Source organism: Grus americana, chromosome 17 (assembly GCF_028858705.1).
Source record: "Grus americana isolate bGruAme1 chromosome 17, bGruAme1.mat, whole genome shotgun sequence".
In the NCBI taxonomy this organism is placed as follows: Eukaryota; Metazoa; Chordata; class Aves; order Gruiformes; family Gruidae; genus Grus; species Grus americana.
Window position 1 is genome coordinate 45411 of NC_072868.1, and position 18766 is coordinate 64176.

The 18766-nt window shown below is 52.0% G+C and overlaps 1 protein-coding gene across 1 annotated transcript; it reads left to right on the top strand.

Annotated features, from left to right (window-relative positions):
- The first annotated feature begins 11 nt into the window (after positions 1-11).
- Positions 12-18663, top strand: LOC129214305 (centrosome-associated protein CEP250-like). Its single transcript, XM_054845739.1, is given in 23 exon segments — positions 12-620; positions 1647-1703; positions 2413-2495; positions 3512-3677; positions 4406-4512; positions 5538-5765; positions 6005-6149; positions 6434-6517; positions 6658-6888; positions 8152-8345; positions 9974-10101; positions 10306-10475; positions 11275-11454; positions 11787-11924; positions 12267-12410; positions 14229-14756; positions 14759-15637; positions 15639-16256; positions 17030-17185; positions 17623-17730; positions 17898-17948; positions 18284-18391; positions 18394-18663. Coding segments are annotated over 23 exon segments (4701 nt in total). The 5' UTR covers positions 12-521; the 3' UTR covers positions 18493-18663.
- The last annotated feature ends 103 nt before the right edge of the window (positions 18664-18766 follow it).

Sequence of the window (18766 nt, forward strand, 5' to 3'; positions counted from 1 at the left end):
TCAAGCTTTCTCTCCCGTACTGGGTTTCCTCTAACTGCTCGCAGTCGTTCCATCTCTCCGTGCTTGGTTTTCGTAGGAGCTTGGAACTCCTGCTCCAGTGGCAGTCAAGGGCTGAAGGTTGAGCTTTTAGCAGAGAGCCCTAGCTGTTGAGTTGGCTTCCCTGTGCGATGGACCTTTTCTCCTGTCGCTGCGGTCCCCCCCTTCTCGCCCCAGTGTCCCCATACCCCCCACCCAAGACTCTGGTGTCGGGGACCGTTTCCTCCCGCTCCTGCTCTCCCAGGCGCTACAGGGAGCGCTTTTGGCCCCCAACGTTCTACGGGGCCGTTAACAGTCTCTGAGCAGAAGTCGCTGGAGCAAACGGCTGCCGGGGCGGCCTCTCCCCCGCGGCAGCAGCGCAGCCCGGCGCGGCACCCTCAGCGAGAAGCGAGAAGGGAATCGCTGCCACAGAGCGGCCCCGAGCGAGCCCGGCCTGTCAGGCGGCGGAGCCCCGCGGGCGGCGGGCCCGGCTGGCGAGCGGGGGCATGGCGGCGCGGAGCCAGGCCTCCCTGCGGCGCCGGCTGCAGAGCTCGCAGGAGGCGCAGCAACGCCAAGCGGTGCTGGTGCGGAAGCTGCAGGCGAAGGTAAGGAGCGGGGGCACCTGCCCGGGGGGGAGCTGCCCGGGGACGGGCCGCGGTGGCGGGGCCGGGGTGCCCGGGCCGCCCGCGCCGCGCTGAGAGGGGACTCGGCGGCGGCGGCGGCGGCGATCTCGGGGGGCGAACGCGCGGCCCCAACGGCGCCCTCCCCGGGGCTGCTGCGGGCGGGACGGCGCCGAGCCCGGAGCTCGGGGGAGGCCCCGGGAGCCGCCCTGCTCCGCCCGGCCTGCTGGGCGCCGTCACACACACACACACACAGACACACGCCCCGAGCCCCTCGTCAGGTCTCTCCCGTCCTTAACTAAAGATGCCGGGCTTGCCAACGCCTTTGTTTGGCCAGGTGAGCAGGGGGCTGTCCCAGAGGTAGGAGTCAAGCCGGCGGCGGTGGTTTCGCGTGGCCCCGGACAGAAGCAGGCAGCTCTGGCCTGGTCGGCCCGGGGCGCAGGAGCGCCGGCAGCGAGGAGGGTGCCGGCCCCGGGCGGAGGGTCGGGGCAGTGTCCGACGGTGGTCACGGCGTGGCTGGAAGCTCCTCCTGCTTTCCTTGCCCGTGCTTGTCTTCTGCAGCTGAACAGACACCCGCGTTCTGCAGCGGCTGTGCAGGGCTGTGGTCAGAACTGACTTGACTTGCTACTTAGTGAAACGCAACTTGCAAAACTCATTTCTCTAACTTCAAGGACCCGCTGGACCTTGAGCCCGTTGGAAGGACTGATCTGGGGGACGTAGTGGCCATAGGCCAGGCACGGCTCTCTAAGGCGCTCTCGTCATTCTGTTTGCCACCTCTGTCTTAGGATGAGCAGATAGCAGTGCGTGTAAAAGACACCCTGTCTCCTGTATTCTTTAATCTTAGATAAGGTGAAGCTTCCCTATGTCGTAACGACTTCTTGTTGACGGGATCGGCAGCACTGTGAAATGTGCTCTGCTTGGGCTGTCAAGACCTGCAGAAAAGCGAATGCAGGAGGGGCCGCGTCTGCTACAAGCCACATTCGCTCACCTTCATTCTGTGTGCCCATCTAGGTACTGCAGTACCGGACTCGGTGTCGAGAGTTGGAGCAGCAAGTGCAAGCAGGAGGGGTGAGTGTGCAGGTTGCTAACTAACGATAGCGTACGTAGCATTCGCTACCGCAGGCAAAAAGCTCCCCAGAGCAACGGCAGAGGGAAACAAGCGTTTGCTGCCTGAGGCTTTAAAGAAGCGCTGCAAGGCTGCCCGGCCGTCTTTTGTCCAGCTGCCGTTCTTAGAGCAGCCAGTAATCCCAGAAATGCCGGCCCGGAAAACCCGATCAAGAAGGATTGTAACGTTGTGAAGGAGTGCTTTATTGCTGGAGTAAGGTTTGTCCTAGGTCTCGGGAGAGGGCTCTACTGCCTGTTAGGTTCTGTGGCTGTCTCTGACAAAGACTTGGTTGAAACATGGCGTGTTGGAAGGCAAGAATGCTGGCGTTCAACATACAGAGCTGGCTCTGTGCTTTTCCTTCTGCTTCACGGCCAAAGTCAACCTAGGAAACGAAGGGTAGGAGAGTACTCCCAGGCTTCAAGTCTGAGTGAGCACTGGCGGTCATGAGCTGAGGATACTTAGCTGTGAGAGTGCAACGGCGGGAGACTGAGGAGAGCTGCTCACGCTGAGTAACACCCTTCCCCTCCCTTCCTCTCCCTAGTCGTGACACTGTTAAGCCTGGAGGAAGCCACGAGCTCCTGAGATACCAAAGAAATGGAGGGGAAAGCCACGGATGCTAACAGTAGTGAAGGGTCCACAAGAATTTGACTCAGCATTTCCTTTCTTCTTAAGGGATCCCTTCCAGGCAGGTGGGAAGCCAGAGAAGCCCGCGACCGGGAGAAAGCACTGCTTCAGTTGGAAGAGGAGCATCAAAGGTAAAAGGAAGAAGTGTTAACCTCACACATGGTATCCTGGATGCTCGCGGAAGCGAGGGAAGACCTGTCAGCGCTACCTGGTCTCCCCAAGGGAAGCAGTCGGGCAAGCCGTTTGGAAAGGAGAAAGGTCCACAATCTGTTCTGTGCCACAGGAATAGTGGTGTGTGCCGAATGGCTCTGTTTGGAGCGGGGGGGTTGTTCTGGGTGACCTCCAAAGGTCCCTTTCCAGCCTAAATTATTCTGTGTCTCAGTCGGTGAGCTGCTCAGCAGAGCCTGGGTTTAGGTTGAGAATCAAGCCCCGACATGCTGAGCATTCCGTGGCGCAGGAGTTGTCCTCTTTGGGTTCGCTCGAATAGCATATCCTGCGCTTGGATCAGAGCCTTCCAGTAGAGCACTTGGCACCACAGGCATCTTCTGCCGCATTGCTTTCCCTGCTTTTCTTTTTCCCTCGGCCCCAGAGATAAATGGTGTGTGGTGTAAAAGGCACCTGTGTGCTGTGTTACGTATGTTGCAAGCTAAGGTGGGAGAAGCCCAGCTCCTGTTTTGATCCAGAAACTGAGTTCTGTGCTTGTTCGCAGGGCAGCGGTTCTCTCCATTTAGTTCATGAATTTAGTTTCCTGGGTGGGATATTAGCCTGTGGTCCCAAAGTCATTAAGCTGCAGTGCCTGACCTCTCAGCTCTCAGTTGAAAGTTGCGCATCAAGCTGTTTCCCCTCTGTGTATGGCGCTGTCTTTGTGGTGTGCAGTTTACTGGATCAAGAAGGTGGGGGTCTTTGCTACAGGTCTTACACAGTGTATAGGACAAGGACAGGGAGAGGCTGAACGGGAAGGTGAGGGCAGTGCTGGGTAGAACATGAGTTTGCCATAGCAGGGAGATCTTTCTTAATCCTAGAAAGCACTTTTCCTGCCTCTCGGTTTGACAACCAAGTCAGCGTTGAAGGAGCTGGAAAAGCACGGGGATGCTGCTTGTGGATAGCAGTTGTGCCGTGACCTCATCGCTGTTTCTCCTTTGCCAAGGTGTGAGACTCTGGCTGAAGTGAACGCTGTCCTGCAGGAGCACCTAGGTAAAGCGACTGAGGTTAATTCAGCCCTCAAGGAAGATGTTGGGAAACTGACGGCGGATTGGATGAGGGCCCGGGAGGAGCTGGAATTGAAGGCGAGCGAACGGCGCAATGAACGTGAGGTAAGGATAGGCTACGGGAATGTCAGACGTGATGCCCAAGCGGAATGGGAAGGCATTTTATTTCTGGCACGGAGGACTTGCTGTGTGAAAGTTGTGGCTGCCTTGAGGACGTCTTGGTGTTGCCTGGCCAAAGACAGGGGTGTGAGATGGAGGAGGGTCAGCAAATCGTGGTGCTGGAAGACGCCCCCCCCCGGCTGTGACCATACTGCTCAGTCTTCAAGGCAAATGCTTGCTGCTGCTGGATGCCGCAGGGCAGTCAGACGTGAGCGCTCGTCCTTTTAGTAGTTCCTAAATCTCTGTCGACAGCAGTGGAGACCGGAGAGGTCTGTGTCTTTTCACATTCAGAGCAGCCAACCGAAGAACAAGACAGGCCTCCCTTACCAAGAGTGTCTTGCAAGCAAATCTGACCCTGGTCTTGGAGGGGCTTGTTTTTGTCTTCCTCCACCAAGACTGTTAGACATCTCTGCAAGGCGAGATGACAAATCATGATCGGTTTGCTTTGCCGATACCCACTCCTGCAGGAGAAGCGTGGGTGTTTCCTTCCTTGAGGTCAGGTGACGAGTCTGCTGGGGGATGCTTCTGTGGTGCCTCTTCGGCCCTTGATACCCCTGTTGGAATTGTTATGAAAGGAGACCCGGTGATGGTGGTTGTACTCTCTCCTATCTGCACGACTTGCAGAGTGACGGCGAAGGCTGAATTGGCATTTCTTTTTGTCTTTGCATGTTTAGCTTTATGACAGCTACTTAAAGGGTGAACGTAACCGCCTACTCAGCCTGTGGCGTCAGGTGGTGACCTTCCGCCGTCACTTCCTGGAGATGAAGACTGCCACTGACCGGTGAGTAGAAGTTAAGGCTGGATCCCTTGCAGGAAAACTGTAGCTTCCCTTCTCACCTGCTTTTTGAGCCTCGATGTTACGTTAGTTGCGGCTACAGATATGATTTCTCCTTTGGTAGCCTGAAGCCATGCCATTAAGCGTGCCTTAGGCTGTTTTCGGAATCATTTTGTTTGATGCTGGTTTTCAGATAAAACCGAGGGGCTCGGGCTCTAAGCAGTGCAGAGGCCCTGAACGGATGAACTTGACTGTGGTGCTGTTTGGGCACATTAACACGGACACAGGCGCACGTGGACACATTGGAAGAGCCTCACCAAAGCTGTGCATGCAGCACCTAGCGCGGTCCCTTTTATAGAGTGACGAAAATCTGCCTTAAATCTCACTTGCGTTCTTTTCCCCCTGCTCCTGATGGGAAGATCATTCATGGATACCTGTTTTTGTCCTTCTCCTTTCCAGCTTACATTTATTCTGGTCAGTTTGCATCCGCTTATGCCTCTACCAGCATTGTTGAGAGAAAGGATAGCTTCTCTACCCTGTTACTGCATTTGTCCAATTTATTTTGCTTAGTTTGATACCTCCTTTTTAGGATTGCTTTCTTGTTCTTGGGCTCTCTGAGGTTCCTTTCTCACAGCTGCAAACAAAAATCGTGTAGCCGTAATAGTACGTTCTTCTGGTGTCAGCATGCAATTTCAAACGCTGGGTTACCGTCAGCCATTTACCTTATCTGATGGTAAGCTTTCCTTAATGTGTAGAGTATGCCTGAGCTACTAGTTAATCCTTCTGGCTGTGCCATCGATTTCTTCTTATCTCTGAGGAGAAAACAGAGTCGTTCCTCAACCATCAAAGAGACCCGTTGCTCAACTCTCAAGATGCGTCCTGATCCCAAAGTGTCAGATGAATGATTCGTCCCCGGTGAAGATGTCATCTTTCCTGCCAGCTTTTACGGTTGCACAATTCCGTGCTTGAAAAGTGAGTCAGCTGATAAAGATGGTGGTGTGAACGTTCTCTCTTTCTTTATTCTCCTTCAGAGATTTGTCAGAGCTGAAGGCCGAGCAAATGAGGCTTTCTGGATCTATACTTGTAAACTGCTCCCGCCTAAACTCCGGCATGCAGCGCTGGGAGTCCGTCCCTCTGGGTAGACCTGTCCTAAAGGATCAGGCGCAGCAGCAAGCGGACCAGGAAAGAAGCCAGAGGACTTGGGAAGTGATGTGCTTACAAGCCAAGGGGGACCCGGAGAAGGAGGAGCTTCAGGACAGGTAAACGTGTTTTAAACTTTGGAAGGAGTCAGCATCCCTGGAGGTCTTTAGAAGACATGTAGATGTGGTGCCTGGGGACATGGTTTAGTGGTGGACCTGGCAGTGTTAGGTTTCCGGTTGGGCTCGATGATCTTAAAGGTCTTTTCCAACCTGCATGATTCTGCGATGCTATGCTCTTGGTTTTGGAAAGGAGAATGTTTTCACACGAAAAACTTGTTTGTCCCTTCCCCTTCTCGTAGACTGAAGGACTTAGCTGCACTTGAAGGAAAACAGTCATTATCACAGAGTGAGTTGGTAGTCGCGAGAGAGACACTGGAGGAATGGCGTCTTCAGAGGGATCTGCTGAAGCGCGAGAAACAGGAGCTTACAATGGCCCTGGAAAAGGTATGGTCACCTTACTCCTAGGCAGCACTTGTGGGAGAGGGAGTTGTGATAGCAGGACCGCCACCGGTGCTGTTTCTGGCAGTAGAAGAGAGGGACAATGTTGTTCTCCTTCTTGGAAAACGGTGATCGGATCACACAGGCTCGTGGGTGTAGTCAGTCCCCAGGTGCCTGCTGGGCACGCTGAATTGGGAGTATGTCGGCAATGCGAAAGGGGATCTGGAGTCGCTGCTTGAAGTCAGGGATTTTCCTGTCTTTGTTTTCATGTTGTTCTGCTGTCTCTTCAGGCAGAGCAGTCAGTAGCAGAGTTGACAGGGGCTCTGAATAAGCTGCGTGCTGAAGTAGCTGATCTACATGTTGGAGCCGCGAAGGTGAGCAGTATTCATGAAGCTCTCGCCTTGGATAAAGTGCAGCTGAAGAAACTTGTGTTGCTCCTTTTTCTGTCCAAGCCAAACCTTCTTCATAGGAAATCTTACTGTATTTTATTTCCTCTGTGCTTCTGCGATTGTAGCTGGAGCAAGAGCACGATCTTCTGTCAGGTAAAGTGGCCGAGATGGAGAGAGCAAAGATCTCTGACCAGGAGAGGCTGAACCTGTGTGAAAGAACAAACGAAGAGCTCTGCGCAGAGAAAGCCCGCCTGGAGCAGCTGCTGAAGAAAGCAGAGGAGCACCAGGAGGGGCTGCAGGCAGAGCTGAGGATGCTGGCAGAGGAGAAGGCAGAAACCCAAGATAAACTCAATGAGGTGAGACCAAAAACCTAGTGCTTTCCGGGTGGGCTTTTGGCTGCTTGGCTCAGCGGGGCTCTGTCTGTTGGATTCTGCAGTGTTTTTGTCAAGGAGACGCTTTCCATTTGTTCGAGCCTAGAGAGCGGGACAAAGCTGCAAGTCAGTGTCTGCTGTCTTGTACTGCTGAGAATGGGAATGACGTCCTGACATTGTTGAAGTTGTCTTGCAAGCCATACACGCAGCTTTGAATTGCTCGAGCCTCTTCAGGCCTTGAGGAAGAGGATGAGAAATAGGCCGTGTGACTCTGGACTACCTGATTTTCAGTACAGTGGAAAAAGAGCTTGGGAGAATCGTATCGCTGGAGGAGACTAGGGAGTTTGCCATCATTTCAGTGTCAGTTTCATAATGTACAACCTTGGGTATTACGGGATAACTTTGAGAGGAGAATTGTTTGTTTCGGATGGTCTGTTCTCTGCTAGACAGTCTTGGTTTTCGAGTCCGTGGTATGTTTGGCAAATACCCAGCAGAGGTGTTATACTGAAGACAAAAGCTAAAAAAACATGGTTACTCTTCAAGCTTGAATACCAGCAAGGTATATTAGACGACTTCTTTGTGTAAGACAAGGAAACAGTATTGTTGACGTGAACTCCTGTACCAATAGAGTCTACCATCTCTTTGGCCACATCAGCCAGACTTTCATAAATCACTAACTGATGCTGCCACCACGAGGGCTGTTTCCCTGACAAGCGTCGCCTCATTGCATCCAACTGCTTTACACGCTCAAGTAGGGGACGCTTTGATCTTTTCTTTTTTTTTTTCTTTTTTTTTTTTCTTTTCTCCCTCCCCCCCCCCCCCCCCCGAAGGAGAAAACGTGTATTTTCACTTTCTTCAGCAAGCCAAGTTGCTTTTGCTCAAACTTTCCTGAACATTTCCAGCAACAACTTGAATAGATTCTTAGAGCATTTTAGTTTGCAAGGGGGCAGTTCTGGAAAAACGCAGTGTTTTTGCATGAAAACACGTAGTCTGGGGTATGTAGGTTTGTCCTGAAGGAGCTGTCCGGACCCCGGCAACCCAGTAGGGCCTTACGCGTCGCTTTCAAGTTAACAGTGCCAGCGCCTTCTGGCAGCCCCGGGTATTAGTGCGGTATAGAGCAGATGCTCTGAAGCTTTCAGCCCAAAGTACAGGAGCTCCTTCTCCTCGAGCTGATTCAGAAGTGGCACTGGCTGGCTCTGCATAGAAGCCCAGAGAACGGACTCTAACTGTATTTTGTCCCGCTTTCAGGTTTACCGCCAGCAAGAGTCATCTAGCAGTGGTCTGGAGCAGTTGCGCCAGGAGTCCTCTCGCCAAGGGCATGCACTGGCCAGGGTGTCCAAAGAGAAGGAGTTGCTGGTGCGTGAGAAGGCTGCCCTAGAGGTGCGACTGGCAGCCGTGGAGCGGGACAGACAAGGCCTTTCAGAGCAGCTGGCAGAGGCCAGGTAAAGGTGGGGAGGAGACCCTAAGCAGGACGTTATTTCATGTCTGGAATTATAAAGGTGGTAATCATTACACGAGGATTGATTGCATCCAGTGCTTTTCAGATGTTTTCACCTTCCACGGGCAGAAAATGGAGGAATCTTGAGAAAAAACCCCAAACAGTATCCCATGATTTGAATGGTATTTGCCTGAGAGCTAAAGCTAACAAAGCTCTCCTGAGCCTTGGGCTCGCGTTTATGCCCCTTGCATGTTCCTCTGTGAAATCCAAAGCAAGCCAATATAATTCCTCGGTATCTGGCACCTTGGCTCTGCATTGAGTAATAATTAAACCACGCAGATGTTTACTGAAGCCTGAAGCTTCTCTCTGGGTTTGGTTTCTTGTTCTGTGCATCGGAACACAGATCTTTCCGTATCGAGTAGTTTGAGGTGGGATCTTCAGACTTCAAGGCTATTACACGCGGTGCCCAGTTATTGGGCTGTAGCAACTGTTCCTGCCAGATGTTGCTCTCAAGAGCCTTTTGTTGTCGCAGTTTGGGACTCGGTCTTTTCTGTTCCGTTTTAGAGACTGACTTTGATTTATCCTTAAAAGGGAGCGTAGTGGCTTTGGACTGCCAGCGACTGGCGTAATCAGAAATGTGTGCTTGTTCTCCTTCCCAAAGCTACATCCTCCATTGTCCATCCAAGTGGGTGAAATCCTACATTTGTGGGGTTTATTGTTGTACCACTCGGGTGCCCCTTTCCCCTGAGGGACGTTAACCCTGATTGCATCCCTGTACGAGTGAGGCAGTGCTGTGTATTGTAGGAACCCGGCAGGCAGGACGCCGGTTAGATCAGGGAGGTGACTGCACCCCCTGGTTCCAGAATCCTGCGTGTGGTACGCAGCAGTTGGCTGAAGTCTATGGATGCAACAGTTTGCCTCTGCAGTACCACAACTTCCGTTTTAAAGAGCGACCAGTCATTTGCGCTACCGCCTACTTAGTTAGCAACGCTTAAAGAAAAGTAGCAAGTTTTTCTCTTGAACTTGCAACAGTTTAAACTGCAGGATAGCTGCCTCTCCTTTCAGGTAGCCCTTGTTCTGATAACATCTAGTTGAAGTTTCTTACAAATGCTGCTGCAAGCATGAGATTTTACTACGCCGTCCGATGTCTTTCTTTGGTCCCTTCTGAAGATAGGGAGTCTGGAAAATGACCTACCTATACCTACACTGCAAGCAGCATTAAAACGTCACGAGTCAGCCAGGGAAATACTCTGATTCTGTCCCCCTGCAGAGCAACTTGGAAGTGCAGATGAGAGGAGGAGGGCTGTGAGCAGAGGCTGGGCTTTGGCTGGCACAGACTTTGTGGGCACAGCTACCCGTGTGTCACAGATCAGACACCAGCAATGTAAGATTCGGCCGTTGAGATCAAATTCGGCTGGGCTTTCTGAGTTACCCTAGGTCATCCGTAAAGCCTGGGCACTCCCTCGGAGGGGCCTGCATTGCTGCTCTAAATGGCAGAAGTAGGCTTTCTGTATACCACTTTCCACGCAACCGTGCTCAGGAGTGGGGATCTTGAACCGCTTCTTGCTGGAATAACTGCCTGTGGGTGTCAGGAGCAAGAAACTCACTTCTCTCCGTATTCTCAACTTGCAGGTCAGTGAAGGAGACCCTGGAATCCAGCCTGTTTGAGGCTCAGCAGCACTCATCTCAGCTGGAGATCTCCCGGCATCAGCTTGAAATCCAGCTTCACGCAGTCGCGCAGGCCAAGGAGGTGATCCAAGGTGAGAGCCTCGTGTGCTTTGTTTCTGGTGATCCCCCTGCCTACGAAGATGGTATAAAAACAGCTGTCTGTCCGCAGTGCTTCTGAGGAGTGAAGGAGCTGGAGACAGATCCCTCCTACACTGCAAGTCAAATGGCTTGAGGTTAGTGAAGTCAGAACCACTGTCTGCGCAGGCCCTGAATCTTGCCGTTTGCCGTGTTTGCAGGGGAAGTGAAGTGCCTTCAATGTGAGCTGGAAGCGGAGAGATCTCTAAGGAGGCAGGAACGGGAGCACATGGCACAACGGCTCTTGCAGACAGAACGGCAGTATGAGGCTGCCCTCAGACTTCGGCAAACTGATCATGAAGCGGAAATGAACAAGCTCCTGCAAGACCTGGTAGGAAACAGTACGCTTTTGAATTCTTCCAGCAAGCTTTGTGGGCTGGCTTTAGAAGGATAATAGCCTGAGTGTGGCTGCCTGAAATGGCAGCAACCATCTGTCGCAGGCCGCCCGTTGCGGCCAGGCAGCAGAGCCAAGGGCTTGTACTTGAAGGCCCGTGAAGACCCAGCAGACTGTGCTGGGATGGTCGATGCAGCCACAGATTCAGTGTGGGCGTAAGACGAGTTCAACAGAAGGTTGGGTGGTCCCCCCCCCAAAGCCTGGCAGCCCAGGGGTAGGATCTTAGCAGACTCCCGTCTGCCGTGAAGTAGACTCCTAACATTCCCGCCAACTGCAGTCACGGGAGCTTTGTTCCTTTCTTTCTGTCCTTTCATGGTTGGCAGAGGTCTTGTCTTTGGGCTTAAAGCGTATGGAACAGGCCCCTCATTCCTGGGGCTTGAGTTCGTGGCCTGTCTTGTGGCTAGGGCGTCGGGGTAGTGGCCTCCTTCTCACCCTGCAGTCCATCTGCGCCTTTTCATTGACGAGAACGGAGTTGGGCTTTGAAAATAGAGACTCTGAGAATAGCGAGAAATCCCGAGGAGAGAGGTGCTAGGGAACAGGCAGCCACCAGAGAGGGGAAGGTAACGTCTCCTCTTCCTCCACCTGCTGACCCTCCTTTTAAGTTCCTTGGTAGGACATGAGTTATGGAGGGCACAAAGCCACTGCTGTGCACTGTTGAGGTGGGGGTTTGTGGGAGGGAGTATTGTGAGGAGCTTGGCTGGGACTCCATCTTGAAGTCTTTTCCTCCCCTCATCAGGCAAGCGAGTGGGAAGGGCACCATTCAGAGCTAGAGGAGATGCTGGAGCGATGGGAAAAGGAGAAGGCAGAGACAGAAAGGGAGCACGAGAAGAAGCTGTTTGATATGAAGCAGAAAGTTGCCACCATGCAAGCTCAACAAGAGGAGGAACGAACGAGAGTTGAAAATGCCAAGCAAGAGGTAAAGGCCGTGAAGGGGGAATTTGTGTGGGTTTTTTTACTCTTCTGGGCTCCTTATTGGCAGTGCTTCTCTGGACACTGTGGAAATGCCACACATTTTTCCTGTTAGGTGACTAAGAGTTTGTTGGAGAGTCAATCACAGATGGACCGTGGATGGACCACGTTTTTGCTGCCAATCTCACTTAGGAACCTGTGCCTCCAAGGGGGCAGATAATGACCCAGGAGACAAGCAGCACGGTGCTTCGAGAACGTGGGAGCCCGTCACTCTCTGAGTCTTACCACACAAGTTTTGTATGGGAAGTTTAAAGCCGTCCTCTCTTTATTTCTGTGCAGGCCCCGCCAGAACAGGAGCGTGAGAAGAAGAATGCTTTCCTAGAGACGCTGCTCCAAACTCGGGGAGAGCTAAGAGAAGCCTGCCAGCAGCTGGAGCAGCTCAGGCAGGAGGTGGAAGAGCGGCGAGAGAATGGGCAGGTCAGTCTGACTGGTAGGGTGGGCTGAAGGAACAGGCCGCTGGCAATTGGACATAAGCTGAGAGAAGCTGAGAGAGCCAGGAAACAGAGTGAAGGGCAGGAACAAGGGAATGAAAGATAAGCCCTGCGCCTGGGGAGGCAAGGCCTACTGCAGGCACTGCAAGCAGCACAGAGCCCGGTAAGCGCCAGAGATCAGCAACAGCAAGGAAGGGTTACAATGGAAGCAGAGCTGGGTGGAAAAGCAGAAAGAAGTGGCTGAATGAGTGTGATTTTGAGAGAGAAGGAGAAAAAAGCTGGATCTGATGGCAGGTCCCGGTAGCTTGCTCTCCATTTGTGTTTACAGAACATCACGGAAAAGCTGCAGGCAGAACTGCAGGAAAGTCAGAGTAAGATCAAGGCCGTGGAGAATAGGCACAAGGAAGAAATGCAAACCGTCACAGAGGAAATGAACAGCCTTCTTCAGCAGAGGGATGCTCTACAAAAACAGGTGACTGAAACGGCCATAGCTACTCCGGTCATCAAACAGGTGAAGTGTCTCTCCACTTCTTGCCTTTCCACTGCAGAGCAGCAGGCTGGTGGGGTAGTCCCTCTGACTGCCATCATACTGTGGTCTCCATCTCAGCTGGTCTGGAGGAGACTTTACCGGCCAGCTGAATGGACAGATGGGCTAGTCCTTTTGCCTGTTTGCCAGCAATCATCAGAATGGATTTCTGCTGGTCTTGGTTTTTAAGGTGGTTTTTCAGATGAACGTGGTGACCCACTGAGCTTTTTAAACAAGTCGGCTGTATCCATTGTGAATCTGGTACTCTCGTGACAGGGTGAAATTTCAAGTTGTTCTTTCCTCACAGTACATGATACGGCTGACAGTGACAAGCCATAGTCTTTGACTGCTTTGTTAGGTTTTACTTGTGGTGGAAGAGTTGACATCTCAGCTAGCAGCCTCCGAAGAGTCTCTAAAGGAGGAGGCCATGCGTCTGCAGCAAGAGGTGGCGTCTTTGGAGAGGAAACTCGAGAGCACTGAGAAGCAAAGGAAGGATGTCCTGGTGAGGCTGGCAGATGCTGCAAAGGGCCATTTCTTACCTATTTTTTGGCCTTCTGTTAATAGTTCTAAGGAGCAACTTTTTCCGGTGGAGAGCTGATTTTGGGTGGTCTTGTACCGGTTCAGTCCAAATCTGAGCAGACACAGAGTACGCAAATGCTGACCAAGTTTCCCTCACTTCCCGCTTCCTTCCAGTCACCGTTCCTTGTTTCCCAGACGTTTGCTCTCCTGCCAGGCCATGTAGCTGAGTTAGCAGGGTCATCGCCTTGGGTAGGAGAGGACAGTCCAGAAAGGAGAGGTCGTTAAGATGACCGATAGCACAAACTATGTGGAGAGACCGCTACAGGAGCAGAAGAGTGTCATTTATACCAGCGGTTGTTTTCTGGTTTACCTTTTCCAATTGCGTTCTTCTGAATAAGCAGGGAAAGATGCTGTAGTCATGTAAAAGTCAGTTATGATTCAGGGTGTCTGTTTTCCTCAGTGCTGATGATTTCTGCCCTTGAACCTTTAGTCAAAGGAATTTTCAAACTTGTCTCTATTTACATTGCATGGTTTGGGCGATCATTGGTGTCCAAATCCATATTTAGATTTCCAAATATCTGTATCTGGAAAAAGGGGTGAGGAGGCAGAGTTAGCTAATAATAGAAAGCTGTTCAACATTGCCCATCTGAGAGCAGACAGTGGGGGAAAAGAGAGATATTTGAGAAACAAAAGTGCTGATCCAGATCCATAGGAATGCCTGCCAGGGGAAATCTAGTCCCGATTTCCAACAGTGGGAATGCCAGCCCGTCACCTGACCGTTACTCCTTCCAGAGGGGACAGCGGGGTTCCAGAGGGTGGTACCATGAAAACTCCACACAGTAGAGGCCCAAAACCCCCCCAAGCCCCCCCAAACCAAATGGAAATCCCATGCTGGGGTTGTTCTCTCTTGCCTTCCTCCCTAGCAGAGACAACATCGTCATGGCACTGCCTAAATCATGCCTGGTCTGGACTTTAGATCCTGGCTGCAGTTCTGGCAGCTCCTCCCCAAAAGAACACGCTAGAGCTAGAAGAGGCTCAGAGAAGGGCAAACAGGAAGATGGGACTGGCTGAGTAAGCTGGCAAAGACGCAGCCGAAAGGGTGGCGCAGGCAAGGTCTACAACATCCCGAGAGGCAGGGGGAGGGGGGGCAGCCCTTGACTGCCGCTGGAGCAGGAGTTCCAAGCTACTACGAAAACCAGACCTATATGGATGGAATTATTGAATCTTTTCCTCGCTGTTTTGCAGCATGAACGGGACAGGCTGCAAGCAGTTAAAGAAAAACTGGTACGAGAGATAAAACTTCTTCAGGAATCAGCCACAGCCTCTGAGACCCGAGCAAATACAGCAACGGATACGAATCACTGCCTTGAACAAGAACTTCAGACTGCATTGTCTGTCTTGAAAATGAAAACCGAGGAAGTGGAAACGCAGTGGGAGAAAATGCAGACGCTCCAGAAAGACGCGGCACAGGGAAAAGCTTTGCAGGAGACTCTCCCTCATCTGACTGCCATCCTGTCAGAGAGGGAGGGAGAAATGAAGTTGTACCAGGAAGAGGTGAGAACGCCGGAAGACCAGCAAGCAATGCAGAAAACTACTCTCGATCAGGTTATTAAGGACATAACAGAGAAAAACCAGAAGATGGAATCCCAGCAAGAACGGATACGGGACCTGGAGAAGCAGCAAGAAAAACAAAGGATTGCTGTCAGCAAGATGAGCAAAGAGCTGGAAGAGAGAGGCCTGGAGATCAGATCCCAGCAAGAACGGATACGGGAGCTCTAGAGAAGCAGCGAGAAATGCAGAGGACTGCTGTCAGCAAGATGAGCAAAGAGCTGGAGGAGAGAGACCGGGAGATCAAATTCCAGGAGGGGAAAATAGCGATTCTAGAACAAGACGGTGCATCACAAGTGAGAAATCTGCGGGTGGATCTTGATCATCTGAAAGGAACCTTGGAGGAGAGAAACTTGGAGCTTATGTCTCTGACTCAGCAGATCCAAGAACTGGAAAGGGAGAGAGAACAGGTGAAATCTCTGCACGCAAGCCTCGAACACCTGAGGGCCGCTCTTAAGGACAGAGAGAGCGAGTGTGATTCTCAAAGGCATCAGTTAAGACTCTTGCAGCAGTACAAGGAGCAGCAAGAGGGGTACCTGCAAGAGCTTCACGGTAAAGTAGAAAAGATGACACTTGCTTTGTCTCAAAAAGATCAAGAGCTTGAGTCACAAGAAAAGCAAATCCAGGAAGCTGAAGAAGTCACGGAAATGCAGTTAAGGACTGTCCGTGACCAACTGGAGCAGGCCTTAGAAGCCTTAAAAGAAAAGGACAGACTCATAGACACCCAAAAGCAACAAACAAGGAGCTACGAGGGAAAACCAGGAGAACAGCTGAAGGTCTTACGCAGAGACTTAGAAGACGCTACGGCAATACTGAAAGAAAAGCATTTCATGGTTGAATCTCAGAAGGAACGGATTGCGACCTTCCAAAAAGCAGAACAAGACTCTGGAGAGCAGAAGGAAATTCTGCAGCATCTGGAAGCGGCCCTAAAGGAGAAAGAGCAAGAAATTGTATCCCTTAGAAAGCCATGTGAGGCACGCAAGGAACAGGAGGAAAAGCACGGAGCTGAGCAAACAAATCTTCAAGGGACAAAACTGACTCTGAAAGGAAGAGAGAGAAAGAAAGATAGGGGTTCTGGAGGAGGCTACCTCTAGGCTTGAGACCAAGGCTCAAGGTGAGCAAAAAGAGTTAGAAGAGGAAATAAGAGCTCTTTGGGAAGATCTCCAGCACGTTCAGCAGACTCTGGCAAGGAAGGATGAAGAGATCGAGTACCAGAGAGACAGAGTCAGGTATTTCGAGAAGACTCTGTCAGGGAGAGAACAAGAGCTTAGGCGGCAGAGCGAACTCCTGAAACAATTAACGTCAGCTTTGCGATGGAAAGATGAGGGGGAGACCCTACAGAAACAAATCCAGAAACTCCAGAAATGGGAGGAAGAGGAAGCCGAGAAGAGGAGGGTTCTCCAGGAGAGAGACCGTTCCTTGCAAAGGCAGAAGGAGCTAACCCAACAACTGGAAGATGAGCGGAAAGCAAAGGGGGAAGAATTGGAGCGTGCGATTGCTATCTGGAAGCAGACTGAAAGCGGAGAAGTCAAATGGAAAGAGAAGGCACAAGCACTGACTCTTGCCCTGACCAAGAGTGAAATGGCCAATGGGACTCTGAGGGGAGAAATAGCCGTCCTGCAGAGTATGGTTTCAGAGAGGGACACGGACTGGTTTCATCACGAGGTAGGCAGCGTGATTGATCATCAGTCAACTAAAATGTCTATAAAGGATTCTAATGACGGTTCCCATCAAGATATGGGAATTTATGTTCCTGTCAATCTATGACCAGCTTGGCCACAGAAACTATGGCTGCAGCCAGCAGGCTTGCCTGTCTGTGTAGCTCCGGCCAGAGACCATTCGCCTGCTAGAATGTTTTCTGTCCAGCCCAGAACTACTGACAGAACTACGGAGCTTGCTGTTAAAATTAACTCCAGGCCAAAAGCTGGGGATGGCTAGTTGGTTCTCTCCTATCTAGGCAAGCTTAGCCAACATGTCGTGGTTAGAATTTGGCGTGGAAAGGAAAGGGCACCGTTGACCAAACTAATGTACTAAACTTAGTCGAATTTTATAACGACGGCTGGAGAGCAGCTACGCTGATGGTGCTTAGAGGATGCTTTCAGACATGTAGATTGCTGAGGTACAGCTTTTCCAGTGTATTAAAAAGAACGGAATTCGTCCCGCCGCCTGATCGGGTTAAAGGCTTCGTTGCGCGTTCAGAATGTACTTGTGCCGCAGTCCAAAACGCATGAGGGCAAATTTGTGTGGATTTCTCCAAGGTGATCTGGAGGGGCCGCCCTAGGAAGAGAGTGTGTTGTTTTGGCCTGTGGAGCAGGAGGAGAAGAAGGGACTTAGCACTGTCCGTTCCTGGGTCTGGTCGCTCTCCGCAACGTGTTGCTTCTGGCCCTTCTAAGCTTTCTGTGGCACCAGCTCTCACAATCTCCTCTCTGTGTACCCAGCAGGCTACTGCAGAAGGGGAGCAGCTCTCCTGGCTCTCGGAGAAGAGACTCCTGTCGCAGCGGCTGGAACGTCTGCAGCGAGCAGTTGCAAAGCTGCAACTCGAGAAGACGGAGCTGAAGCAACTCAACGCTGAGCTCAGGAGGACTCTTGAGCAGGTGAAGCAGGCTTTCGCTGCCTCTGCAAAGCCTCACGGTCCTCTGGAACACAACACATTTCCACAGGCAGCACTTTGGCGTCCTCTGCTTGTTGCCTTCCCTCTCCCACTTTCCCCTGCGGACACTGGCTTTTGTATTTTCTCTCTCTTCTGGCACCCTATTGCCTTCAGAAACGCACATTCCCTCCGGTACCACCCTTCTTGCCCCAGTGTCCCCCTACAGACACATTTGACACTCTTGTGGCCAGGAGCTGTTTCCTCTTGCTTTCTCTTTCTCTTCCATAGTCTACGTCGAGTAGTCCTTTTTGCCCCCAACCTCCTCTGGTGCCATTAACAGTCTCGGAGCAGAAATCTCCTTGCCATGGTGTCCAGAGGTGCTGTTACTCCTTGTTTGGTGGCAGCACGTTTCCGTGACCCTTTCTCCCATCCAACGCGCAGGTGGAATGGGAGCGGAGGAGACTGAAGAGATATTGTAGAGGTCGGTCGCTGCCAGATGCGTGCGGCTTTTCTCTCTCTGACCAGCACAAGGTGCCTGCTTCTCGACAGGTGAGAACAGCATCGTACTCGGTGGGAGGAGGGTCTGGCCATACAGAGGAACAATGGCAAATCCCAGCGGCAGCAGCCCCCCAGGACACACCTAGTAGAGGTCGAATAGAGACCATGGCCCTGGCCAAACCGGAGACCAAAAAGAGATCCTTGCGTTTTCTTCACAGGAGGAGTCTCACACGTGCTGCAGTTGTCGATTAGCTGAGTTGCAGAAGCAGGTGAGGAGTGGGAAAGCTCTCATCAGTAGCTGCTGTGGCCGTACTGCTGGGCACGACTTCGCACCGTGCTACAGCCCGAGTTTGGTTTGGCTGTCAGGAAGCGAGTGCACCGGGCAGTGGAAATTGTCCCAGTGAAACTGGAATTGTTGATGATCTGAGCTGAGTTCAGGGCGCCTCTGGGACTCTGGGAACCTGTTGCTTCCCCTTCCACAAGGACAGCGTGTTTGTCAGGGCTGGAGTTAGCGGGTGCGTCTTCCCTGGCAGCCGGTACCGTGGGGCTACGGATGGTCCTAACAGCGTGGGCTTGTCTGAGCTCGGCCTTTTGCCTCTTTCAGGTGTCCCTTCTGCAGACGCAGCTGGCACAGGAACGAAAATACAAGCAGGACTATCCTGAGTGCTGTGCAAAGACCAGCCAGGAGCTGTCAGACCTTCACCACGAGCTGTCTCTTACTCCTTAGCAGCTGTGGTCAGGGAGCCCAAAGCTGCTGTTTTGGAAGCAGAGACTGGGAAGCTGGGTCAGCCTCTGAACCTTCTTTTCCTGTAGAGGAACAGCTGCTGCATCACAGGGTTCCTGTCCTGTGCCCTTCCCAGGAACGAATTCTGTTTTGCTGCGGGAAATGGGGGTGCATTTGTTCTGTTTGCATCTGGAAGCATCTCCTAGTGACAGTGGTTTTAAATGCGTTTTGGTTTTTTTAATAAAGGCAATTTTGCAGGAGTGCCCTTTTTCCGTAGGTGAAAGCGAGTGCTAGGTAAATCTGTGGCTTGGGAAAAGATGCTCCTAGTTTTTGACTTGCACAAGTAAGCTATGACGACCTGCG